Here is a 27,900-nt window from a genome sequence, read left to right on the forward strand (position 1 = left end):
AGGGAAGAGATGATAGGATGGAAGAGGAGAGAGTAGCGGGGGAGAGAGAGCGGAGGTTGGGACGGCGCGATACCATCCGAGTAGGGGCAGTGTGGGAAGTGTTGGATGAGAGCGAGAGGGAGAAGGATACAAGGTAGTGGTCGGAGACTTGGAGGGGAGTTGCAATGAGGTTAGTGGAAGAACAGCATCTAGTAAAGATGAGGTCAAGCGTATTGCCTGCCTTGTGAGTAGGGGGGGAAGGTGAGAGGGTGAGGTCAAAAGAGGAGAGGAGTGGAAAGAAGGAGGCAGAGAGGAATGAGTCAAAGGTAGACATGGGGAGGTTAAAGTCACCCAGAACTGTGAGAGGTGAGCCGTCCTCAGGAAAGGAGCTTATCAAGGCATCAAGCTCATTGATGAACTCTCCAAGGGAACCTGGAGGGCGATAAATGATAAGGATGTTAAGCTTGAAAGGGCTGGTAACTGTGACAGCATGGAATTCAAAGGAGGCGATAGACAGATGGGTAAGGGGAGAAAGAGAGAATGACCACTTGGGAGAGATGAGGATCCCGGTGCCACCACCCCGCTGACCAGAAGGTCTCGGGGTGTGCGAGAACACGTGGGCAGACGAAGAGAGAGCAGTAGGAGTAGCAGTGTTATCTGTGGTGAGCCATGTTTCCGTCAGTGCCAGGAAGTCGAGGGACTGGAGGGACGCATAGGCTGAGATGAGCTCTGCCTTGTTGGCCGCAGATCGGCAGTTCCAGAGGCTACCGGAGACCTGGAACTCCACGTGGGTCGTGCGGGCTGGGACCACCAGGTTAGGGTGGGCGCGGCCACGCGGTGCGAAGCGTTTGTATGGTCTGTGCAGAGAGGAGAGAACAGGGATAGACAGACACATGGTTGACAGGCTACAGAAGAGGCTACGCTAATGCAAAGGAGATTAGAATGACAAGTGGGCTACACGTCTCGAATGTTCAGAAAGTTAAGCTTACGTTGCAAAACATAAGAATAAAATACAAGATCTTATTGACTAAAATGATATAGTACTGCTGGCTGGTGAAGTAGCCTGGCTAGCAGTGGCTACGTTGTTGAAAGTGAAGCTGGCTAGGTAACCTCGACAATTTCACTAAATTTCTCTAAACTACACAATTATCATGGATACAAGGACAGGAAAGACAACTAGCTAACACTACGCTAATCAAGTCGTTCCTATTGTAATGTAAGTTTCTACAGTGCTGCTATTCGGTAGAAGTTGGCTAGCTAGCAGTGTTGGCTAGGTAGGAGGACGGCAGCGCGGGAGGCGAAAAATTCTGATTCTGTGAAGTGTTTTTTTTGTTGTTGTTGTTGCGCAGAGCCATGATGAATTTCACTTCTTTCAAACAGTTCATACTTTTTGACACACGTTGATTTACAACACACAGTCCCATAATGCACCATCCCTCCTACTCCAGTCCCAGACCAGAGAACTCCCATAATGCCCATCTTCTCTCTCTAGCTTCAGAAGACTCCAGAGAAACCTAAACGCCAGTTAGGAGAAGCAGATGAACCATCCTTCTCTTCCAGTCCCAGACCAGAGAATTCCCATAATGCACCATCCTTCTCATCCAGTCCCAGACCAGAGAATTCCCATAATGCCCGCAAGTCTAACAAAAGTCTATCTTCTTCTTCTCTCCAGCTTCAGAAGACTCCAGAGAAACCTAACCCGCCACAGGTGGGTAGCATAACCCAATCGAATCTTAAGTACCAAATGGCACCCTATTCCCTATCTGGGTCCTGCTCTAAAGTGATGCGCTACATAGGGAACAGGCCTTTTAGGGGGACACCCTTAATCATCCCAGCCCTCACCGTAGATGCTTTACTTAAAATACTTTTTCCTAAACTTCTCCTTCTCCCAGTAAACCCCCCCCCCCTCCTAGCCATTTTCCTTCTTGATTGATTCCAGCACTGATTCACATCTGGCATGGGTTTAGAAAACACCAGATATCAATAAGCTTCTGCTAATTCCTTCATGTCCTTCTCTACGTCTTCCTTGCTCTCCACCCCCACCTCTCCCTCGCTCTCCACCCCCACCTCTCCCTCGCTCTCCACCCCTCGCTCTCCACCCCCACCTCTCCCTCGCTCTCCACCTCTCCCTCGCTCTCCACCCCCACCTCTCCCTCGCTCTCCACCCCCACCTCTCCCTCGCTCTCCACCCCCACCTCTCCCTCGCTCTCCACCCCCACCTCTCCCTCGCTCTCCACCCCCACCTCTCCCTCGCTCTCCACCCCCACCTCTCCCTCGCTCTCCACCCCCACCTCTCCCTCGCTCTCCACCCCCACCTCTCCCTCGCTCTCCACCCCCACCTCTACCTCGCTCTCCACCCCCACCTCTCTCTCGCTCTCCACCCCCACCTCTCCCTCGCTCTCCACCCCCACCTCTACCTCGCTCTCCACCCCCACCTCTCCCTCGCTCTCCACCCCCACCTCTCCCTCGCTCTCCACCCCCACCTCTCCCTCGCTCTCCACCCCCACCTCTCCCTCGCTCTCCACCCCCATCTCTCCCTCCGTCTCTGACCTAAAGTAGTGCACCACATAGGGAATAGGGTGCCATAGGGCCCTGGTCTAAAGTAGTGCACCACATAGGGAATAGGGTGCCATAGGGCCCTGGTCTAAAGTAGTGCACCACATAGGGAATAGGGTGCCATAGGGCCCTGGTCTAAAGTAGTGCACCACATAGGGAATAGGGTTCCATTTTTATTTTACCAGGTAAGTTGACTGAGAACACGTTCTCATTTACAGCAGCGACCTGGGGAATAGTTACAGGGGAGAGGAGGGGGATGAATGAGCCAATTGTAAACTGGGGATTATTAGGTGGCCATGATGGTATGAAGGCCAGATTGGGAATTTAGCCAGGACACTGGGGTTAACACCTCTACTCTTACGATAAGTGTTATGGGATCTTTAGTGACCTCAGAGAGTCAGGACACCGGGGTTAACACCTCTACTCTTACGATAAGTGCCATGGGATCTTTAGTGACCTCAGAGAGTCAGGACACCCGTTTAACGTCCCATCCGAAAGACAGCACCCTACACAGGGCAATGTCCCCAATCACTACCCTGGGATATCATTTCTTAACCAGAAGAAAAGGGTGCCTCCTACTGGCCCTCCAACACCACTTTGAGCAGCATCTGGTCTCCCATCCAGTGACTGACCAAGACCAACCCTGCTTAAAGCTTGGGATGAATTCATCATCTTTCTGGTAGTTTCCATTTGATTTGTGAAATACAGTGTCTGTGTTTTGTGTGTGTTTCAGAGCCAGACAAGACACCGATGGACAGAGGAAGTTATCCAATAAACTCTGCATCATCTTTTGGGGACCTCTGTGCTCTTCCATGGACACACACACACACACACAAACTAGCCTGTGTCAGTGGGGACCTCTGTGCTCTTCCATGGACACACACACACACTAGCCTGTGTCAGTGGGAACCTCTGTGCTCTTCCATGGACAGACACACACACACACACACACACACACACACACACACACACACACACACACACACACACACACACTAGCCTGTGTCAGTGGGGACCTCTGTGCTCTTCCATGGACACACACACACACACGTTAGCCTGTATCAGTGGGGACCGGACCACCATGGCTTGGAGAACTCTTTTGGCCTTCGATGTTGTACTGTAAACTATTGATGTGTTTGTCACAAAATGGTGACCAGAGAATGTTGCTGTTATGTGTCTTTCTTGTCTAGGGCTGCAACATTCTGGAACATTTCAAAAGATTCCTCCAGAAATCTGTAATTCTACAACTAGGATTTCTGGGAAACCTTTTGAAATTTGAGAAAAAGTTTTGCAACACTATTGTCACACCATGCTCATCTGGATTTGTAGTTGTTATGGTTTTCTCCCGGCTATATAAAAATCTGTGATTCTGTTGTAAGAAACTACAGTGGACTTAAAATGTAAATCTAAAAAAAAAAAAAAAAAAAAGTACAGTATTTATAGATAAAATGTAGCTTTTTGAAGATGCTATATATCTATTTTAATGTTTCATTTTGCTTTTCATGCCTTTTTATCGTGCAATTCCATGGGTACTGTGATGTACAAGATTCTAGTTAAGTAATGACAGTGATAAAGATGGCATTTTGTAACGTGTGTTTTTGTTTGTTTTGTTAACGGAGACGGTAGGATGAATTGTGAAAGAGGGGGGTATGGCCGTAAACCACGGCAATGGAGGGACAAAATAACAGGATTTCAGCTGAGGAAGACGGGGGATAATCTAAATTTGACACCATGATGTTTGACGGTTCCTCAGACCATGAAAGTAGTCTATGGGTCAGGGGAGAATGGAATCCATATTTCAGTTTACTGTAAACAGACATTACAAACTTCACCTAACTTTAGCCCGTAGCTAGCTTAAAATGAATAACGTGATCGGTGCAACCGTATTCATTCAAGCAAGGGGATGAGAAAGCACTCAGCGTCTCATCGTATATTTCTTCACAGAGCATTAGTTATGGCCCTTGTCATTAATTAGTTCACTATACACAGTGGACAAAACATTAGGAACACCAGGTGAAACAACCATTTTTTTTGCTCTCAGAACAGCCTCAGTTCCTCGGGTCATGGACTCGAAAGCGTTCCACAGGGATGCTGGTCCATGTTGACTGTAGGTCCATTCTTGATCCTCACAGGAAACTGTTGAGTGTGAAAAACCCAGCAGCATTGCAGTCCTTGACACACTCAAACCGATACACCTGGCACCTACTACCATACCTCTTTCAAAGCAAAGGCACTTAAATATTTTGTCTTGCCCGTTCACACACAATCCATGTCTCAAGGCTTAAAAATCCTTCTTTAACCCGTCTCCTCCCCTTCATCTACACTGATTGAAGTGCATTTTAACAGGTACCATCAATAAGGGGTCATAGCTTTCACCTGGTCAGTCTGTGTCATGGAAAGAGAAGGTGTTCTTAATGTTTTGTACGGTCAGTGTATATATGGAATGGGGTGTCAGTTGGGACGTAATCTATATGTTTAAAATGAGCTACTTCCAGTAATTAACATCTAGACATGGCCACCTCCAGTAATTTAAAATCTTTTAATAATAAAGAACAATATATTTTGTTTTATAGTAATACATTACATTCAAGGCAAACGATGCGTCCTTTTACATACAAATACACTCCGCAATTCAAACGTTGGCTTTTTCAAAACATCATTTTGAAATGGATGTTGTGTTCTCTCACTTCTGATTAATTAGAAAATACAAGTCAACTAGGTGTAACAAAGGTTCCACACATTCAGTTATACCCAGCAACGGGCCTTCAGTTATACATAGCAACGGGCATTCAGTTATACATAGCAACGGGCCTTCAGTTATACACAGCAACGGGACTTCAGTTATACATAGCAACGGGCCTTCAGTTATACCCAGCAACGGGCCTTCAGTTATACCCAGCAACGGGCCTTCAGTTATACCCAGCAACGGGCCTTCAGTTATACACAGCAACGGGCCTTCAGTTATACCCAGCAACGGGCCTTCAGTTATACATAGCAACGGGCCTTCAGTTATACCCAGCAACGGGCCTTCAGTTATACACAGCAACGGGCCTTCAGTTATACCCAGCAACGGGCCTTCAGTTATACCCAGCAACGGGCCTTCAGTTATACCCAGCAACGGGCCTTCAGTTATACCCAGCAACGGGCCTTCAGTTATACCCAGCAACGGGCCTTCAGTTATACATAGCAACGGGCCTTCAGTTATACATAGCAACGGGCCTTCAGTTATACACAGCAACGGGCCTTCAGTTATACACACTTCTCTAAAAACAAGGTAAAAAGTACCCATTAAAATCCACTATATGTCCTGATATACTGTCCTCATAGAAATATTGGACTTTAAAAAAAAGTTTTGTTATATTTACTTACATCAGTCAGTATAGACTTCAGAGATTTTCAAACAACAGAAATTATATTTAAACTGGTTGTTTAAAACATGTATTTTTACGCCTAGTAAACAGTCTGAGATACGGTATGAAATTGCACATTATCATCTTGCCACCGACGGGGCTGTTTCCAGGCTTTGGTACACATGATCTTGATTGGAACAAAATAGCTCTCTCTCCAATCTAGCCTAGTTCAACCAGACTGAAACACTGTGCTCACCATTTGTAACAACGGTGAAACATCATAGAATCAGTTTGGATTCCAGGCTACTAAACCCCCCCCCCCCCCCCACACACTTCAATCAGAAACTACCACGTGTAGTTGAGGGGCTCCCGAGTGGCGCAAGGTACTGCCTCTCAGTGCTAGAGGTGTCACTACAGTCCCTGGTTCGATTCCAGGCCGTATCACAACCGGCTGTGATTGAGAGTCCCATACGGCGGCGCACAATTGTCCCAGCGTCGTCCGGGGTAGGCCGTCATTGTAAATAATTTGTTCTCTACCTGACTTGCCTCGTTAAATAAAGGTTACATTTAAAAAAATCGACTTAAACCATGAGTGTTCAAAAAAGAACCCTATTCTCTTCATCAGTGGTTCTCAACTAGGGATAATTGGCCTGTCCACAGGGGGTACTTTTGAAGTCTCCTGATAAAATGCACATGAGGGGGTACTTCAGAGGTACTCTGGGCAGAACCAAATGTACTTGGTGGTACAGTAATGGAAAACTATTGAGAACCACTGCCCGGGGCCCTTGTCAAGAGTAGTGCACTTTATACGGAATAGGGTTCTATAGGGCCCTGGTCTGAAGTAGTGCACTATATAGGGAATAGGGTTCTATTTGGGAGCATCCCACTACAACACCTTCCTTACCACTATCGGCCCATAATGGGTACTCTCCATACTGAAACGCTGATTTCTCCACAACATCTCAGGATTGGGGAAGACTGGGCAATGTGGTCACAGGGTCTTCTCTGGATTGCACCACTCCATGGCAGCCATTTTGGAAGTAAGAGTGAAGGTTATTATTGGGAGCCACTGGAGACTGGTAAGGATGTACAGTTGAAGTTGGAAGTTTACATACACCTTAGCCAAATACATTTAAACTCAGTTTTTCACAATTCCTAACATTTAATCCTAGTAAAAAGTCCCTGTCTTAGGTCAGTTAGGATCATCACTTTATTTTAAGAATGTGAAATGTCAGAAGTAGTAGAGAGTAGAAGTAGTAGAGAAAGTAGCAGAAGTAGTAGAGAGTGATTTATTTCAGCTTTTATTTCTTTCATCACATTCCCAGTGGGTCAGGAGTTTACATACACTCAATTAGTATTTGGTAGCATTGCCTTTAAATTGTTTAACTTGGGTCAAATGTTTTGGGTAGTCTTCCACAAGCTTCCCACAATAAGTTGAGTGCAGTTTGGCCCATTCCAAACAGAGCTGGTGTAACTGAGTCAGGTTTGTAGGCCTCCTTGCTCGCACATGCTTTTGCAGTTCTGCCCACAAATTTTCTATGGGATTGAGGTCAGGGCTTTGTGATGGCCACTCCAATACCTTGACTTTGTTGTCCTTAAGCCATTTTGCCACAACTTTGGAAGTATGCTTGGGGTCATTGTCCATTTGGAAGACCCATTTGCGACCAAGCTTTAACTTCTTGACTGATGTCTTGAGATGTTGCTTCAATATATCCACAAAATGTTCCTCCCTCATGATGCCATCTATTTTGTAAAGTGCACCAGGCCCTCCTGCAGCAAAGCACCCCCACAACATGATGCTGCCACCCCCGTGCTTCACGGTTGGGATGGTGTTCTTCGGCTTGCAAGCCACCCCCTTTTTCCTCCAAACATAATGATGGTCATTATGGCCAAACAGTTCTATTTTTATTTCATCAGACCAGGGGACATTTCTCCAAAAAAAGTATGATCTTTGTCCCCTTGTGCAGTTGCAAACCGTAGTCTGGCTTTTTTATGGTGGTTTTGGAGCAGTGGCATCTTCCTTGCTGAGCGGCCTTTCAGATTCTGTCGATATAGGACTCGTTTTATTGTGGATAAAGATACGTTTGTACCTGTTTCCTCCAGCATCTTCACAAGGTCCTTTGCTGTTGTTCTGGGATTGATTTGCACTTTTCGCACCAAAGTACATTCATCTCTAGGAGAAAGAACGCATCTCCTTCCTGAGCGGTATGACGGCTGCGTGGTCCCACGGTGTTTATACTTGCGTACTATTGTTTGTACAGATCAACTTGGTACCTTCAGGCGTTTGGAAATTGCTCCCAAGGATGAACCAGACTTGTGGAAGTCTATAAAAAAAATGATGAGGTCTTGGCTGATTTCTTTTGATTTTCCCATGATGTCAAGCAAAGAGGTACTGCGTTTGAAGGTAGGCCTTGACATACATCCACAGGCACACCTCCAATTGACTCAAATGAGAAGCTTCTGATAGGTACAGTCAACTTAGTGAATGTAAACTTCTGACCCACTGGAATTGTGATACAGTGAATTATAAGTGAAATAATCTGTCTGTAAACAATTGTTGGAAAAATTACTTGTGTCATGCACAAAGTAGATGTCCTAACCGACTGGCCACTGGAGACTCTTCTTCTTGTTTTTACCTGGTAGGAACCCAGTGTTGGTGATGGTGTGGCCACTGGATCCTCTTCTTCTTGTTTTTATCTGGTAGGAACCCAGTGTTGGTGATGGCGTGGCCACTGGAGCCTCTTCTTCTTGTTTTTATCTGGTAGGAACCCAGTGTTGGTGATAGCGTGGCCACTGGAGACTCTTCTTCTTGTTTTTATCTGGTAGGAACCCGGTGTTGGTGATGGCGTGGCCACTGGAGCCTCTTCTTCTTGTTTTTATCTGATAGGAACCCAGTGTTGGTGATGGAGTGGCCACTGGAGACTCTTCTTCTTGTTTTTATCTGGTAGGAACCCAGTGTTGGTGATGGCGTGGCCACTGGAGCCTCTTCTTCTTGTTTTTATCTGGTAGGAACCCAGTGTTGGTGATGGCGTGGCCACTGGAGCCTCTTCTTCTTGTTTTTATCTGGTAGGAACCCAGTGTTGGTGATGGCGTGGCCACTGGAGCCTCTTCTTCTTGTTTTTATCTAGTAGGAACCCAGTGTTGGTGATGGCGTGGCCACTGGAGCCTCTTCTTCTTGTTTTTATCTGGTAGGAACCCAGTGTTGGTGATGGCGTGGCCACTGGAGACTCTTCTAATTGTTTTTACCTGGTAGGAACCCGGTGTTGGTGATGGCGTGGCCACTGGAGCCTCTTCTTCTTGTTTTTATCTGGTAGGAACCCGGTGTTGGTGATGGCGTGGCCACTGGAGCCTCTTCTTCTTGTTTTTATCTGGTAGGAACCCGGTGTTGGTGATGGCGTGGCCACTGGAGCCTCTTCTTCTTGTTTTTATCTGGTAGGAACCCGGTGTTGGTGATGGGGTGGCCACTGGAGACTCTTCTTGTTTTTATCTGGTAGGAACCCGGTGTTGGTGATGGTGTGGCCACTGGAGACTCTTCTTCTTGTTTTTATCTGGTAGGAACCCAGTGTTGGTGATGGCGTGGCCACTGGAGACTCTTCTTCTTGTTTTTATCTGGTAGGAACCCAGTGTTGGTGATGGCGTGGCCACTGGAGACTCTTCTTCTTGTTTTTATCTGGTAGGAACCCGGTGTTGGTGATGGCGTGGCCACTGGAGACTCTTCTTCTTGTTTTTATCTGGTAGGAACCCAGTGTTGGTGATGGCGTGGCCACTGGAGCCTCTTCTTCTTGTTTTTATCTGGTAGGAACCCAGTGTTGGTGATGGTGGGGCCACTGGAGACTCTTCTTCTTGTTTTTATCTGGTAGGAACCCAGTGTTGGTGATGGCGTGGCCACTGGAGACTCTTCTTCTTGTTTTTATCTGGTAGGAACCCAGTGTTGGTGATGGCCACTGGAGCCTCTTCTTCTTGTTTTTATCTGGTAGGAACCCAGTGTTGGTGATGGCGTGGCCACTGGAGCCTCTTCTTCTTGTTTTTATCTGGTAGGAACCCAGTGTTGGTGATGGCGTGGCCACTGGAGCCTCTTCTTCTTGTTTTTATCTGGTAGGAACCCGGTGTTGGTGATGGCGTGGCCACTGGAGACTCTTCTTCTTGTTTTTATCTGATAGGAACCCGGTGTTGGTGATGGCGTGGCCATTGGAGCCTCTTCTTCTTGTTTTTATCTGGTAGGAACCCAGTGTTGGTGATGGCGTGGCCACTGGAGTCTCTTCTTCTTGTTTTTATCTGGTAGGAACCCGGTGTTGGTGATGGCGTGGCCACTGGAGACTCTTCTTCTTGTTTTTAGCTGATAGGAACCCGGTGTGGTCGTCTGCTGCAAAACCCCATCCGAGACCAGGACCGACGAGTTGTATGTTCCGAGATGACGTTCTGCATACCACTGTTGTACTGTGCCGTTATTTGTGGCCGGCCTGTTATCTTCCACGATTCTGTCCATTGTCCTTCGACCGTTTTCATCAACGAGCTGTTTTCACCCACAAGACTGCCGCTGACTAGATGTTTGTTTGTCGCACCGTTCTCTGTAAACCCCAGACGCTGTCGTGTGCGTGAAAAGCCCAGGAGGCCGTTTCTGAGATACTGGAACCTGGCACCGACGATACCACGCTCAGTCGCTTAGGTCACTCATTTAGCCCATTCTAACGTTCAATCAAACAGTAACTGAATGTCTCGATGCCTGTCTGCCTGCTTTATGTAGCAAGCCACGTGACTCACTGTACCTAATAAACTGGCCACTGAGTGTATAATGTACTGTACTCAGTCTCTGGCCACCAGCTTGCTCGGTCATTGACACTAATTTTGTGTCACTCTAAAACAAAGTAACACTTGATGAAGCATCACACAGTATATCATTTAGCCCCTAGTCCAATTCAACACAGAGGAATCTCAATCTCACTGATTGGTATCATATACTTGGGTCTCTGTGATGGAGACAGGTACTAATATTTTTTTTTAAATTGTTTTATTTAACCTTTATTTAACTAGGCAAGTCAGTTAAGAACAAATTATTTACATTGACAGCCTCCCGGGGAACAGTGGGGTTAACTGCCTTGTTCAGGGGCAGAACAACAGATTTTTACCTTGTCAGCTCAGGGATTCGATCCAGCAACCTTTCGGTTACTGGCCCAACTCTAACCGCTAGGCTACCTGCCACCTCTACGCTCTAACCACTAGGCTACCTGCCACCTCTACGCTCTAACCACTAGGCTACCTGCCACCTCTACGCTCTAACCATTAGGCTACCTGCCACCTCTACGCTCTAACCACTAGGCTACCTGCCACCTCTACGCTCTAACCACTAGGCTACCTGCCACCTCTACGCTCTAACCACTAGGCTACCTGCCACCTCTACGCTCTAACCACTAGGCTACCTGCCACCTCTACGCTCTAACCACTAGGCTACCTGCCACCTCTACGCTCTAACCACTAGGCTACCTGCCACCTCTACGCTCTAACCACTAGGCTACCTGCCACCTCTACGCTCTAACCACTAGGCTACCTGCCACCTCTACGCTCTAACCACTAGGCTACCTGCCACCTCTACGCTCTAACCACTAGGCTACCTGCCACCTCTACGCTCTAACCACTAGGCTACCTGCCACCTCTACGCTCTAACCACTAGGCTACCTGCCACCTCTACGCTCTAACCACTAGGCTACCTGCCACCTCTACGCTCTAACCACTAGGCTACCTGCCACCTCTACGCTCTAACCACTAGGCTACCTGCCACCTCTACGCTCTAACCACTAGGCTACCTGCCACCTCTACGCTCTAACCACTAGGCTACCTGCCACCTCTACGCTCTAACCACTAGGCTACCTGCCACCTCTACGCTCTAACAACTAGGCTACCTGCCACCTCTACGCTCTAACCACTAGGCTACCTGCCACCTCTACGCTCTAACCACTAGGCTACCTGCCACCTCTACGCTCTAACCACTAGGCTACCTGCCACCTCTACGCTCTAACCACTAGGCTACCTGCCACCTCTACGCTCTAACCACTAGGCTACCTGCCACCTCTACGCTCTAACCACTAGGCTACCTGCCACCTCTACGCTCTAACCACTAGGCTACCTGCCACCTCTACGCTCTAACCACTAGGCTACCTGCCACCTCTACGCTCTAACCACTAGGCTACCTGCCACCTCTACGCTCTAACCACTAGGCTACCTGCCACCTCTACGCTCTAACCACTAGGCTACCTGCCACCTCTACGCTCTAACCACTAGGCTACCTGCCACCTCTACGCTCTAACCACTAGGCTACCTGCCACCTCTACACTCTAACCACTAGGCTACCTGCCACCTCTACACTCTAACCATTAGGCTACCTGCCACCTCTGCACTCTAACCACTAGGCTACCTGCCACCTCTACACTCTAACCATTAGGCTACCTGCCACCTCTACGCTCGAACCATTAGGCTACCTGCCAACTCTACGCTCTAACCACTAGGCTACCTGCCACCTCTACACTCTAACCATTAGGCTACCTGCCACCTCTACGCTCGAACCATTAGGCTACCTGCCAACTCTACGCTCTAACCACTAGGCTACCTGCCAACTCTACGCTCTAACCACTAGGCTACCTGCCACCCCTGGTGAATAGTAGAGAATAAAGCAATGCGGGCAGTCACAGTGTGATCCAACTAACGAGCATACAGACAACTCCAAATGTCTGACAGCAACCAACCAACCATGGCATTCTGTGACCGGGTGCTTGTAAACAACATCTACATACTGGTCATACTACATACTAGACCAGGACCAGACGAAGACCCAGTCCAGGACCAGACCTAGACCTAGCACTGGAACCAGGACCAGACCTAGACCAGGACCAGACCTAGACCAGACCTAGACCTAGCACTGGAACCAGGACCCGACCTAGACCAGGACCAGACCTAGACCAGGACCAGACCTAGACCAGGACCAGACCTAGACCAGGACCAGACATAGACCAGACCTAGACCAGGTCCAGACCTAGACCAGGACCAGACAAAGACCCAGTCCAGGACCAGACCTAGACCTAGCACTGGAACCAGGACCAGGCCTAGACCAGGACCCGACCTAGACCAGGATCAGACCTAGACCAGGACCAGACCTAGACCAGGACCAGACCTAGACCAGGGCCAGACCTAGACCCGACCTAGACCAGGACCAGACATAGTCCAGGACCAGACCTAGACCAGGACTAGACCTAGACCAGGACCAGACATAGACCCAGTCCAGGACTAGACCTAGACCTAGCACTGGAACCAGGACCCGACATAGACCAGGACCAGACCTAGACCTAGACCAGACCTAGTCCAGGACCAGACCTAGCACTGGAACCAGGACAAGACCTAGACCAGACCTAGACCAGGACCAGACCTAGACCAGACCTAGACCAGGTCCAGACCTAGACCAGGTCCAGACCTAGACCAGGTCCAGACCTAGCACTGGAACCAGGCCTAGACCAGGACCAGGCCTAGACCAGAACTAGCACTGCAACCAGGACCAGACCTAGACCAGGACCAGACCTAGACCAGGTCCAGACCTAGACCAGAACTAGCACTGGAACCAGGACCAGACCTAGACCAGGACCAGACCTAGACCAGACCCAGTCCAGGACTAGACCTAGCACTGAAACCAGGACCCAGCCAACATCCCTCTCCTTTCCCCCTGTTCTCTCCTTCATCCAGGCTAGGATGGTCAACCTGGAGCCTTCATCCAGGCTAGGATGGTCAACCTGGAGCCTTCATCCAGGCTAGGATGGTCAACCTGGAGCCTTCATCCAGGCTAGGATGGTCAACCTGGAGCCTTCATCCAGGCTAGGATGGTCAACCTGGAGCCTTCATCCAGGCTAGGATGGTCAACCTGGAGCCTTCATCCAGGCTAGGATGGTCAACCTGGAGCCTTCATCCAGGCTAGGATGGTCAACCTGGAGCCTTCATCCAGGCTAGGATGGTCAACCTGGAGCCTTCATCCAGGCTAGGATGGTCAACCTGGAGCCTTCATCCAGGCTAGGATGGTCAACCTGGAGCCTTCATCCAGGCTAGGATGGTCAACCTGGAGCCTTCATCCTTCACTGGTCCGGCTGGAGAGGATGAGGATGGATGGGCGGGTGGAGGGATAGAGGGCCCACGTCTGTCTCTTCCACAGGTTTGGGAGGGGTAAAGAGGGGTAAGATGGATGCAGAGGATGGATGGGCGGGTGGAGGGATGCAGTGATGGTATCTGGCTGCTCTCTACCTCTCCTCCCCCGGCCCTCTTCATCCTCCTCCTCCTCACTTGTTCTCGATGAGAGACTGGACCTTGTGCACCAGCTCTCTGGCGATCTGAAGGATGTGCTGCACGTCATGACGCTCTGCCATCTCTGTTACACACACACACACACAGGAAGTCAGGGAGATGGTTTTATACACACACACGCACGCACACCCACCCACACACACACAGGAAGTCAGGGAGATGGTTTTATACACACAGACAGACAGACAGACAGACAGACAGACAGGCAGGCAGGCAGGCAGACAGGCAGACAGACAGACAGACAGACAGACAGACAGACAGACACACACACACAGGAAGTCAGGGAGATGGTTTTATACACATACAATCTGTAATGAACAGTTTGCCTACACCTTTCTGCTCCATCCCAACACATTTCACCATGTTCTTGTTGGGGTCCTAAATGGCAACCTATTCTCTACTTGTTGGGGTCCTAAATGGCAACCTATTCTCTACTTGTTGGGGTCCTAAATGGCAACCTATTCTCTACTTGTTGGGGTCCTAAATGGCAACCTATTCTCTACTTGTTGGGGTCCTAAATGGCAACCTATTCTCTACTTGTTGGGGTCCTAAATGGCAACCTATTCTCTACTTGTTGGGGTCCTAAATGGCAACCTATTCTCTACTTGTTGGGGTCCTAAATGGCAACCTATTCTCTACTTGTTGGGGTCCTAAATGGCAACCTATTCTCTACTTGTTGGGGTCCTAAATGGCAACCTATTCTCTACTTGTTGGGGTCCTAAATGGCAACCTATTCTCTACTTGTTGGGGTCCTAAATGGCAACCTATTCTCTACTTGTTGGGGCTTCCGAGTGGCGCAGCGGTCAAAGGCACTGCATCTCAGTGCTAGAGGCGTCACTACAGACCCTGGTTGGAATCCAGGCTGTATCACAACCGGCCGTGACTGGGAGTCCCATAGGGCGGCGCACAATAGGCCCAGCGTCGTCCGGGGTAGGCCGGCATAGTAAATAAGAATTTGTTCTTAACTGACTTGCCTAGTTAAATAAAGGTTAAATAATTTTAAATAAAGGTTAAATTATTTTTTATTACATAACTTCTGACCAGAGCCATAGGGCCCATCCCAACACATTTCACTTGGTCTAAAGTAGTGCACTATATAGGGAATAGGGTTCTATAGGGCCCTGGTTTAAAGTAGTGCACTAAATAGGGATCTATAGGACCCTGGTCTAAAGTAGTGCACTGTCTGTCACTCTCTGTCTGTCTGTCTGTCTGTCTGTCTGTCTGTCTGTCTGTCTGTCTGTCTGTCTGTCTGTCTGTCTGTCTGTCTGTCACCGTTGAAGAAGGTGATGATGTCAGTGAAGTCCATGGTATTGTCTCTGATGATCTCTCTGTAGACCTCTACCAGAGCCAGGGCCAGGAACAGGATGAAGTGCTGAGAGGAGATATGAGGGGCCGCCCAGATCACCTCCCATACTGAGAACACATCCGGGTACAGCAGCTCTGGAGGGGAGAGACACACAGAGGAGGCACACACACACAGAGGACACACAGAGGACACATACACACAGAGGAGGCACACACAGACAGAGGAGACACACACACACAGAGGAGACACACACACACAGACAGAGGAGACACACACACACAGAGGAGACACACACACACAGACAGAGGAGGCACACACACACACACACATAGAGGACACACACACAGAGGAGACACACACACACAGACAGAGGAGACACACACACACAGACAGAGGAGACACACACACACAGACAGAGGAGACACACACACACAGACAGAGGAGACACACACACAGACAGAGGAGGCACACACACACAGACAGAGGAGGCACACACACACACACACACAGAGGACACACACACAGAGGAGACACACACAGAGGACACACACACACAGAGGAGGCACACACACACAGAGGAGGCACACACACACAGAGGAGGCACACACACACAGAGGAGGCACACACACACAGAGGAGGCACACACAGAGGACACACACACACACAGAGGAGGCACACACACACAGAGGAGACACACACACACACACACACACACACACACAGAGGACACACACACACACAGAGGACACACACACAGAGGAGGCACACACACAGAGGAGACACACACAGAGGACACACACACACACAGAGGACACACACACAGAGGAGGCACACACACACAGAGGAGGCACACACACACAGAGGAGACACACACACAGAGGAGACACACACACACAGAGGAGGCACACACACACAGAGGAGACACACACACAGAGGACACACACACAGAGGACACACACACACACAGAGGACACACACACACACAGAGGACACACACACAGAGGAGACACACACACACAGAGGAGACACACACACACAGAGGACACACACACAGAGGACACACACACACACAGAGGAGACACACACACACACAGAGGAGGCACACACACACAGAGGAGACACACACACACAGAGGAGACACACACAGAGGACACACACACACACGAGGCACACACAGAGGAGGCACACACACACAGAGGAGACACACACACACACAGAGGAGACACACACACACACAGAGGAGGCACACACACACACAGAGGAGGCACACACACACACAGAGGAGGCACACACACACACACACACACAGAGGAGGCACACACACACACAGAGGAGACACACACACACACACACACAGAGAAGGCACACACACAGAGGACACACACACACACACACACAGAGGAGGCACACACACAGAGGGGAGATACACACAAACAGTTACTTGCATTGTATTCAACCCCAATCTGAAATGTCATACAGAAACCCTGTGTACCACACTCATATCATAAAAAATCCCTACTGGAGACAGAACCAAGGTTGGTAAAACTCCTGACTCATATCATATAAAACTCCCTACTGAAGACAGAACCAAGGTTGGTAAAACTCCTGGCTCATATCATATAAAACTCCCTACTGAAGACAGAACCAAGGTTGGTAAAACTCCTGGCTCATATCATATAAAACTCCTTACTGAAGACAGAATCAAGGTTGGTAAAACTCCTGGCTCATATCATATAAAACTCCCTACTGAAGACAGAACCAAGGTTGGTAAAACTCCTGGCTCATATCATATAAAACTCCCTACTGAAGACAGAACCAAGGTTGGTAAAACTCCTGACTCATATCATATAAAACTCCCTACTGAAGACAGAACCAAGGTTGGTAAAACTCCTGGCTCATATCATATAAAACTCCCTACTGGAGACAGAACCAAGGTTGGTAAAACTCCTGGCGCTTCACATACAGTTGAAGTCGGAAGTTTACATACACCTTAGCCAAATACATTTAAACTCAGTTTTTCACAATTCCTGACATTTAATCGTCGTAGAAAATCCCTGTCTTAAGTCAGTATCACCACTTTATTTTAAAAGAATGTGAAATGTCAGAATAATAGTAGAGAGAATGATTTATTTCAGCTTTTATTTCTTTCATCACATTCCCAGTGGGTCAGAAGTTTACATGCACTCAATTAGTATTTGGTAGCATTGCCTTTAAATTGTTTAACTTGGGTCAAACGTTTTGGGTAGCCTTCCAAAGCCTCCCACAATAAGTTTGGTGAATTTTGGCCCATTCCTCCTGACAGAGCTGGTGTAACTGAGTCAGGTTTGTAGGCCTCGTTAGTCACACGCTTTTTCAGTTCTGCCCACAAATGTTCTATTGGATTGAGGTCAGGGCTTTGTGATGGCCACTCCAATACCTTCACTTTCTTGTCCTTAAGCCATTTTGCAACAACTGTGGAAGTATGCTTGTAGTCATTGTCCATTTGGAAGACCCATTTGCGACCAAGCTTTAACTTCCTGACTGATGTCTTGAGATGTTGCTTCAATATGTCCATATCATTTCCCTTCCTCATGATGCCATCCATTTATTTTGTGAATTGCACCAGTCCCTCCTGCAGCAAGGCACCCCCACAACATGATGCTGCCACCCCCATGCTTCACGGTTGGGATGGTGTTCTTCGGCTTGCATGCCTCCCCCTTTTCCCTCCAAACATAACGATGGTCATTATGGTCAAACAGTTCTATTTTTGTTTCATCAGACCAGAGGACATTTCTCCAAAATGTACGATCTTTGTCCCCATGTGCAGTTGCAAACTGTAGTCTGGCTTTTTATGGCAGTTTTGGAGCAGTGGCATCTTCCTTGCTGAGCGGCCTTTCAGGTTATGTCGATATAGGACTCGTTTTACTATGAATATAGATAATTTTGTACCTGTTTCCTCCAGCATCTTCACAAGTCCTTTGCTGTTGTTCTGGGATTGATTTGCACTTTTCGCACCAAAGTATGTTCATCTCTAGGAGACAGAATGCATCTCCTTCCTGAGCGGTATGACGGCTGCGTGGTCCCCTGGTGTTTATACTTGCGTACTATTGTTTGTACAGATGAACGTGGTACCTTCAGGCGTTTTTAATTACTCCCAAGGATGAACCAGACTTGTGGACGTCTACAATTTTTTTGATGAGGTCTTGGCTGATTTCTTTTGATTTTCCCATCATGTCAAGCAAAGAGGCACTGCGTTCGAAGGTAGGCCTTGAAATACATCCACATGTATACCTCCTATTGACTCAAATGATGTCAATTAGCCTATCAGAAGCTTCTAAAGCCATGACATAATTTTCTGGAATTTTCCAAGCTGTTTAAAGACACAGTCAACTTAGTGTATGTAAACTTCTGACCCATTGGAATTGTGATACAGTGAATTATAAGTGAAATAATCTGTCTGTAAACAATTGTTGGAAAAATGACTTGTGTCATGCACAAAGTAGATGTCCTAACCGACTTGCCAAAACTATAGTTTGTTAACAAGAACTTTGTGGAGTGGTTGAAAAACAAGTTTTAATGACTCCAACCTAAGTGTATGTAAACTTCCGACTTCAACCTTATAAAACTCCCTACTGAAGACCAAGGTTCAATCCTAGCATTACACCCTTCCCACTGTTCAAATAAAATCAAATTTGATTGGACGGCGTACACATATTTTGCAGACGTTATTGCAGGTGCAGAGAAATGCTTATGTTTCTAGCTCAAACAGTGCAACAATACACAACAATACACAACAATACAGAGCAATCTGCCCAAGAGTCAAGAGTGCTCGATGCGTAGTACAGGAGATGTGATGAAAGAACTTCCGTAGGTTTTTTTCCCTTAGATTTCCTTTGTTAAAATCCCCAGGTACAATAAATGCGGCCTCAGGATATGCGGTTTCCAGTTTGCGCAAAGTCCAGTGTGCAAAGTCCAGTGTAGTTCTTTTAGAGCCGTCACCGTGTCGGCTTTGGGGGTGGGGGGGGAATATACACAGCCGAAGAACATTTTCTCAGGAGGAAATGCGGTCTGCATTTGATGGTGAGTTTTTCCACATCGGGAAAACAAAATGATTTGAGTTGCTGTATGTTACCACAATAAACCCACGAGTAGATAATCATGAAACATACACTTCCACCTTAATAAAAAAATATATATTTCTTCCTGTCAGTGCGATCGACGGACAATCCCACTGGCTGAATGGACGGGGACAGTATATCCGGAGAGAGCCATGATTCCGTGAAACAGAGTATGTTACAGTCCCTGATGTCTCTCTGGAACGAGATCCTCGCCCTGAGCTCATCTACTTTATTGTCCAGGGACTGAATGTTCGCGAGTAATATACTCGGAAGCGGTGGGTGGTGTGCACGCCTCCTGAGTCGGACTTGAAGTCCACTCCTTCTTCCTCTTGTCCGGCGTCGTCGTCTTGGAGCAGCCTCCCCCCCAGGATGAATGGAACTGCCTCGGGGAGTTCACACAAAAAGGATCCAATTCAGGGAAGTAAAATTTCTGGTTGAAATGTTGATGAGTGACCGCCGATCTAATATCCAAAAGTTACTTTCGTCTGTAAGCAATAATGCACGAAATAATAACAATAACAAAAAAATACTGCAAAGTTGGCAAGGAGCTTAAAACAGGGCATATTCTCACACTGCTTCTCTTACTTGCCTGTAACCCCCCCCTGTTTCATAATTGTCTAAGTAAAGCTTCAAAATCCCCCTCAAAAAATGTAATTAAATAAATGGAAAGAGTGTTGTTTGTGAAGCGTATCGTACCTCTTTTGAAGTCCAACAGGAACCAGCGGTAACAGAAATAGAAGTGGCTGTAGTCTCCATTCTGATGCATCAGCTCAAACAGCTCCGAGTCCAGGATCTGATGACATCATCAAACAGAGACCACAACAGAGCAGACCACAGGTTAGGGGTCATGTTAGGATAATTTGAGCATGCACGCGCACATGCACACACACACACACACACACACACAGTCAGGGCGGCAGGTAGCCTAGTGGTTAGAGCGTTGGGCCAGTAACCAGCAGGTAGCCTAGTGGTTAGAGCGTTGGGCCAGTAACCGGCAGGTAGCCTAGTGGTTAGAGCGTTGGGCCAGTAACCAGCAGGTAGCCTAGTGGTTAGAGCGTTGGGCCAGTAACCAGCAGGGAGCCTAGTGGTTAGAGTGTTGGGCCAGTCACCAGCAGGTAGCCTAGTGGTTAGAGCGTTGGGCCAGTAACCAGCAGGTAGCCTAGTGGTTAGAGTGTTGGGCCAGTAACCAGCAGGTAGCCTAGTGGTTACCAGCAGGTAGCCTAGTGGTTAGAGCGTTGGGCCAGTAACCAGCAGGTAGCCTAGTGGTTAGAGCGTTGGGCCAGTAACCAGCAGGGAGCCTAGTGGTTAGAGCGTTGGGCCAGTAACCAGCAGGTAGCCTAGTGGTTAGAGCGTTGGGCCAGTAACCAGCAGGTAGCCTAGTGGTTAGAGTGTTGGGCCAGTAACCAGCAGGTAGCCTAGTGGTTACCAGCAGGTAGCCTAGTGGTTAGAGCGTTGGGCCAGTAACCGGCAGGTAGCCTAGTGGTTAGAACGTTGGGCCAGTAACCAGCAGGTAGCCTAGTGGTTAGAGCGTTGGGCCAGTAACCGGCAGGTAGCCTAGTGGTTAGAGCGTTGGGCCAGTAACCGAAAGGTTGCTAGATCTAAACCCTGAGCTGACAAGGTAAAAATCTGTTGCCCCTAAACAAGCAGTTAACCCACTGTTCCTAGGCCATCATTGTAAATAACAATTTGTTCCTAAAACTGACTTGCCTAGTTAAATAAAGGTTAAATCAATACAACACCAGACCTGTATGAGGGACCTCATGTTGGCAAAGTGTGTGTCCATGGCTCCGCCGTTGGGGAAGTTCTGGCTCATCCTCTTCATCAGTTGGGTGAAGCAGCTGTACGCCAGGCACTCTGATGGAGGGAGGAAGGCATGGGGGGGGGGGGGGCGAGGGTCAACAAATACTCTGGGAGACGCTGTACTTTTTCTGTATATTGTGACCAAGGATTAGACACATACATGCCCCTTCCATCACTGATCACTGTGTAATGCAACGGCTAATGAGTAAAAGCTAATTGCAAATGGCTATAATTGCTAATGTATCATTACTAATTGCTAGCTAACAGCTAACGGCAAACGGCTAACGGGCTTCATAGGGCCCTGGTCAAAAGAAGTGCACAGTATAGGGAATAGGGTTCCATTTGAGAGGTTGACTGAGGTTCATACCATCGTCCAGAATGACCATGAGAGGGGCCAGCAGGTCACACATCCCCTGGACATAACCCATCTCCAGATTCTCCCACACATAGCTGGGACAGGATGGGGAAAGAAAAGGGGGAGGAAGATTGGGAAAAGAGGGGGGGAAGAGGGGAAAGAAGAGGGGGAGGAAGGGGGGGGAAAGAAGAGGGGGAGGAAAAGGGGGGAAAGAGGAGGAAGAGGGGGGAGGGAGATTGGGAAAAGAGAGGGGAGGAAGGGGGGTAAGAAGAGGGAAACACGAAGAAGAGACGTGAGCGAATGAGTGAACTGAAATGGATCAAATTCAAGTGTGTGTCTGTGTGTGCGTGTGTGTGTGTGTGTGTACGTGCATGTGTTTGTTTACCTGCACATGATGTTGCGTAGTTTCTCCAGGTTAGCGGTCGTAAAGTAGCAGTAGTTACGGTCACAGCGCTGGACATCCTTATCTATCCTGTGGAGGTTCAGAGCCACTGTGTCCAGCAGCTCAATCTACACACACGCGCACACGCACACACACACTTCAATTTGATCCGTTTCAGTTCACTTGAAGGGTAAATATCAATGCAGTAAAATTGCCTTCAGAACAGAACTCAGAACAGTATCCAGAACAGTATCTAGAACAGTATCCAGAACAGTACTCAGAACAGTATCCAGTACAGTATCTATAACAGTATCTAGAACAGTATCTAGAACAGTATCCAGAACAGTATCCAGAACAGAACTCAGAACAGTATCCAGAACAGAACTCAGAACAGTATCCAGAACAGAACTCAGAAAAGTATCTAGAACAGTACTCAGAACAGTATCTAGAACAGTATCCAGAACAGTATCCAGAAGAGTACTCAGAACAGTATCCAGAACAGTATCCAGAACAGTATCCAGAACAGTATCCAGAACAGTACTCAGAACAGTATCTAGAACAGTACTCAGAACAGTATCCAGAACAGTATCCAGAACAGTACTCAGAACAGTATCTAGAACAGAACTCAGAACAGAACTCAGAACAGTATCCAGAACAGTATCCAGAATAGTATCTAGAACAGTATCCAGAACAGTATCCAGAACAGTACTCAGAACAGTATCTAGAACAGTATCCAGAACAGTATCCAGAACAGTACCCAGAACAGTACCCAGAACAGTACTCAGAACAGTATCCAGAACAGTATCCAGAACAGTATCCAGAACAGTACTCAGAACAGTATCTAGAACAGTATCCAGAACAGTATCCAGAACAGTACCCAGAACAGTACTCAGAACAGTATCCAGAACAGTATCCAGAACAGTATCCAGAACAGTACTCAGAACAGTATCCAGAACAGTATCCAGAACAGTATCCAGAACAGTACTCAGAACAGTACTCAGAACAGTACTCAGAACAGTATCTAGAACAGTATCCAGAGCAGTACTCACAGTACCCAGAAGAGTACTCAGAACAGTACTCAGAACAGTACTCAGAACAGTATCTAGAACAGTATCCAGAACAGTACTCAGAACAGAACTCAGAACAGAACTCAGAACAGTATCCAGAACAGTACTCAGAACAGTATCTAGAACAGTATCCAGAACAGTATCTAGAACAGTATCCAGAACAGTACTCAGAACAGTATCCAGAACAGTATCCAGAACAGTATCTAGAACAGTATCCAGAACAGTATCTAGAACAGTATCCAGAACAGTATCCAGAACAGTATCTAGAACAGTATCTAGAACAGTATCCAGAACAGTATCCAGAACAGTATCTAGAACAGTATCCAGAACAGTATCTAGAACAGTACTCAGAACAGTATCCAGAACAGTATCCAGAACAGTATCCAGAACAGTACTCAGAACAGTATCTAGAACAGTATCCAGAACAGTACTCAGAACAGTATCCAGAACAGTATCTAGAACAGTATCTAGAACAGTATCCAGAACAGTATCTAGAACAGTATCCAGAACAGTATCCAGAACAGAACTCAGAACAGTATCCAGAACAGTATCCAGAACAGTATCCAGAACAGAACTCAGAACATTATCCAGAACAGTATCCAGAACAGTACTCAGAACAGTATCCAGAACAGTACTCAGAACAGTATCCAGAACAGTACTCAGAACAGTATCCAGAACAGTATCCAGAAAAGTATCCAGAACAGTATCTAGAACAGTATCTAGAACAGTATCTAGAACAGTATCCAGAACAGTATCCAGAACAGTATCTAGAACAGTATCCAGAACAGTATCCAGAACAGTATCCAGAACAGTATCTAGAACAGTATCCAGAACGGTCTCCAGAACAGTATCCAGAACAGTACTCAGAACAGTATCAAGAACAGTATCCAACACGGTCTCCAGAACAGTATCCAGAACAGTACTCAGAACAGTATCCAGAACAGTACTCAGAACAGTATCTAGAACAGTACTCAGAACAGTATCCAGAACAGTATCCAGAACAGTATCCAGAACAGTATCTAGAACAGTATCCAGAACAGTATCTAGAACAGTACTCAGAACAGTATCCAGAACAGTACTCAGAACAGTACTCAGAACAGTATCAAGAACAGTATCCAGTACAGTATCCAGAACAGAACTCAGAACAGTATCCAGAACAGAACTCAGAACAGTATCTAGAACAGTATCCAGAACAGTACTCAGAACAGTACTCAGAACAGTATCCAGAACAGTATCTAGAACAGTACTCAGAACAGTATCCAGAACAGTATCCAGAACAGTATCCAGAACAGTACTCAGAACAGTACTCAGAACAGTATCTAGAACAGTATCCAGAACAGTACTCAGAACAGTATCCAGAACAGTATCCAGAACAGTATCTAGAACAGTATCTAGAACAGTATCTAGAACAGTATCCAGAAAAGTATCCAGAACAGTATCTAGAACAGTATCCAGAACAGTATCCAGAACAGTATCCAGAACAGTATCCAGAACAGTACTCAGAACAGTATCTAGAACAGTATCCAGAACAGTATCCAGAACGGTCTCCAGAACAGTATCCAGAACAGTACTCAGAACAGTATCAAGAACAGTATCCAACACGGTCTCCAGAACAGTATCCAGAACAGTACTCAGAACAGTATCCAGAACAGTACTCAGAACAGTATCTAGAACAGTACTCAGAACAGTATCCAGAACAGTATCCAGAACAGTATCTAGAACAGTATCCAGAACAGTATCTAGAACAGTACTCAGAACAGTATCCAGAACAGTACTCAGAACAGTACTCAGAACAGTATCAAGAACAGTATCCAGTACAGTATCCAGAACAGAACTCAGAACAGTATCCAGAACAGAACTCAGAACAGTATCTAGAACAGTATCCAGAACAGTACTCAGAACAGTACTCAGAACAGTATCTAGAACAGTATCCCGAACAGTACTCAGAAAAGTACTCAGAACAGTACTCAGAACAGTATCCAGAACAGTATCTAGAACAGTACTCAGAACAGTATCTAGAACAGTATCCAGAACAGTACTCAGAACAGTATCTAGAACAGTATCCAGAACAGTACTCAGAACAGTATCCAGAACAGAACTCAAAACAGTATCCAGAACAGTACTCAGAAAAGTATCTAGAACAGTACTCAGAACAGTATCTAGAACATTATCTATAACAGTATCTAAAACAGTATCTAAAACAGTATCTAGAACAGTATCCAGAACAGTATCCAGAACAGTATCCAGAACAGTATCCAGAACAGAACTCAGAACAGAACTCAGAACAGAACTCAGAACAGTATCCAGAACAGAACTCAGAAAAGTATCTAGAACAGTACTCAGAACAGTATCTAGAACAGTATCCAGAACAGTATCCAGTACAGTATCCAGAACAGTACTCAGAACAGTATCCAGAACAGTATCCAGAACAGTACTCAGAACAGTATCCAGAACAGTACTCAGAACAGTATCTAGAACAGTATCCAAAACAGTATCCAGAACAGTACTCAGAACAGTATCTAGAACAGAACTCAGAACAGTATCCAGAACAGTATCCAGAACAGTATCCAGAACAGTATCTAGAACAGTATCCAGAACAGTATCCAGAACAGTACTCAGAACAGTATCTAGAACAGTATCCAGAACAGTATCCAGAACAGTATCCAGAACAGTACCCAGAACAGTACCCAGAACAGTATCCAGAACAGTATCCAGAACAGTACCCAGAACAGTACCCAGAACAGTACCCAGAACAGTACTCAGAACAGTATCCAGAACAGTACTCAGAACAGTACTCAGAACAGTATCTAGAACAGTATCCAGAACAGTATCTAGAACAGTATCCAGAACAGTACTCAGAACAGTATCCAGAACAGTATCTAGAACAGTATCTAGAACAGTATCCAGAAGCGTATCCAGAACAGTATCTAGAACAGTATCCAGAACAGTATCCAGAACAGAACTCAGAACAGTATCCAGAACAGTATCCAGAACAGTATCCAGAACAGTATCCAGAACAGAACTCAGAACATTATCCAGAACAGTATCCAGAACAGTACTCAGAACAGTATCCAGAACAGTACTCAGAACAGTATCTAGAACAGTATCCAGAACAGTACTCAGAACAGTATCCAGAACAGTATCCAGAACAGTATCTAGAACAGTATCTAGAACAGTATCTAGAACAGTATCCAGAACAGTATCCAGAACAGTATCTAGAACAGTATCCAGAACAGTATCCAGAACAGTATCCAGAACAGTATCCAGAACAGTACTCAGAACAGTATCTAGAACAGTATCCAGAACAGTATCCAGAACGGTCTCCAGAACAGTATCCAGAACAGTACTCAGAACAGTATCCAGAACAGTACTCAGAACAGTATCTAGAACAGTATCCAAAACAGTATCCAGAACAGTACTCAGAACAGTATCTAGAACAGAACTCAGAACAGTATCCAGAACAGTATCCCGAACAGTACTCAGAAAAGTACTCAGAACAGTACTCAGAACAGTATCCAGAACAGTATCTAGAACAGTATCCAGAACAATATCTAGAACAGTATCCAGAACAGTATCTAGAACAGTATCTAGAACAGTACTCAGAACGGTACTCAGAACGGTATCCAGAACGGTCTCCAGAACAGTATCCAGAACAGTACTCAGAACAGTATCTAGAACGGTATCCAGAACGGTCTCCAGAACAGTATCCAGAACAGTATCCAGAACAGTATCCAGAACAGTATCTAGAACTGTACTCAGAACAGTACTCAGAACAGTATCTAGAACAGTATCCAGAACAGTACTCAGAACAGTACTCAGAACAGTATCCAGAACAGTACTCAGAACAGTACTCAGAACAGTATCCAGAACAGAACCCAGAACAGTATCTAGAACAGTATCCAGAACAGTACTCAGAACAGTACTCAGAACAGTACTCAGAACAGTATCCAGAACAGTATCTAGAACAGTATCCAGAACAGTACTCAGAACAGTACTCAGAACAGTACTCAGAACAGTACTCAGAACAGTATCCAGAACAGTATCCAGAACAGTACTCAGAACAGTATCTAGAACAGTATCCAGAACAGTACTCAGAACAGTATCTAGAACAGTATCCAGAACAGTACTCAGAACAGTATCCAGAACAGAACTCAGAACAGTATCCAGAACAGAACTCAGAACAGTATCCAGAACAGTACTCAGAACAGTATCCAGAACAGTATCTAGAACAGTACTCAGAACAGTATCCAGAACAGAACTCAGAACAGTATCCAGAACAGAACTCAGAACAGTATCCAGAACAGTATCCAGAACAGTACTCAGAACAGTATCCAGAACAGTATCCAGAACAGTATCCAGAACAGTACCCAGAACAGTACTCAGAACAGTATCCAGAACAGTACTCAGAACAGTATCCAGAACAGTATCCAGAACAGTACTCAGAACAGTATCCAGAACAGTACTCAGAACAGTATCTAGAACAGTATCCAAAACAGTATCCAGAACAGTACTCAGAACAGTATCTAGAACAGAACTCAGAACAGTATCCAGAACAGTATCCAGAACAGTATCCAGAACAGTATCCAGAACAGTATCCAGAACAGTACTCAGAACAGTATCCCGAACAGTACTCAGAAAAGTACTCAGAACAGTACTCAGAACAGTATCCAGAAC

General features: G+C 46.6%; 2 protein-coding genes across 7 annotated transcripts in view; one reads left to right on the forward strand and one right to left on the reverse strand.

Moving 5' to 3' along the window:
• The window catches only part of LOC129831642 (protein-tyrosine sulfotransferase 1-like), a 76,118-nt gene extending 71,994 nt beyond the window's left edge, over positions 1-4,124 (forward strand). For 2 of the 5 annotated variants that reach the window (XM_055894992.1, XM_055894993.1), the window contains 2 exons: positions 1,472-1,687; positions 3,269-4,124. In XM_055894992.1, coding sequence (XP_055750967.1) covers positions 1,472-1,687; positions 3,269-3,310 — 258 coding nt within the window. In that variant the 3' untranslated portion in view covers positions 3,311-4,124. The remainder of the gene's footprint in view (positions 1-1,471; positions 1,688-3,268) is intronic. The other 3 variants (XM_055894995.1, XM_055894996.1, XM_055894997.1) reach the window with 2 other exon arrangements.
• A 936-nt stretch (positions 4,125-5,060) lies between these two features.
• LOC129831641 (small G protein signaling modulator 2-like) overlaps positions 5,061-27,900 on the reverse strand; it is a 162,376-nt gene continuing 139,536 nt past the window's right edge. For both annotated transcript variants that reach the window (XM_055894991.1, XM_055894990.1), the window contains 6 exons: positions 22,163-22,287; positions 21,790-21,872; positions 21,367-21,476; positions 20,319-20,415; positions 15,492-15,659; positions 5,061-14,283 (listed from right to left, as the gene is read on the reverse strand). In XM_055894991.1, coding sequence (XP_055750966.1) covers positions 14,195-14,283; positions 15,492-15,659; positions 20,319-20,415; positions 21,367-21,476; positions 21,790-21,872; positions 22,163-22,287 — 672 coding nt within the window. In that variant the 3' untranslated portion in view covers positions 5,061-14,194. The remainder of the gene's footprint in view (positions 14,284-15,491; positions 15,660-20,318; positions 20,416-21,366; positions 21,477-21,789; positions 21,873-22,162; positions 22,288-27,900) is intronic.

This window comes from Salvelinus fontinalis, chromosome 33, assembly GCF_029448725.1.
Source record: "Salvelinus fontinalis isolate EN_2023a chromosome 33, ASM2944872v1, whole genome shotgun sequence".
Classification (NCBI taxonomy): Eukaryota; Metazoa; Chordata; class Actinopteri; order Salmoniformes; family Salmonidae; genus Salvelinus; species Salvelinus fontinalis.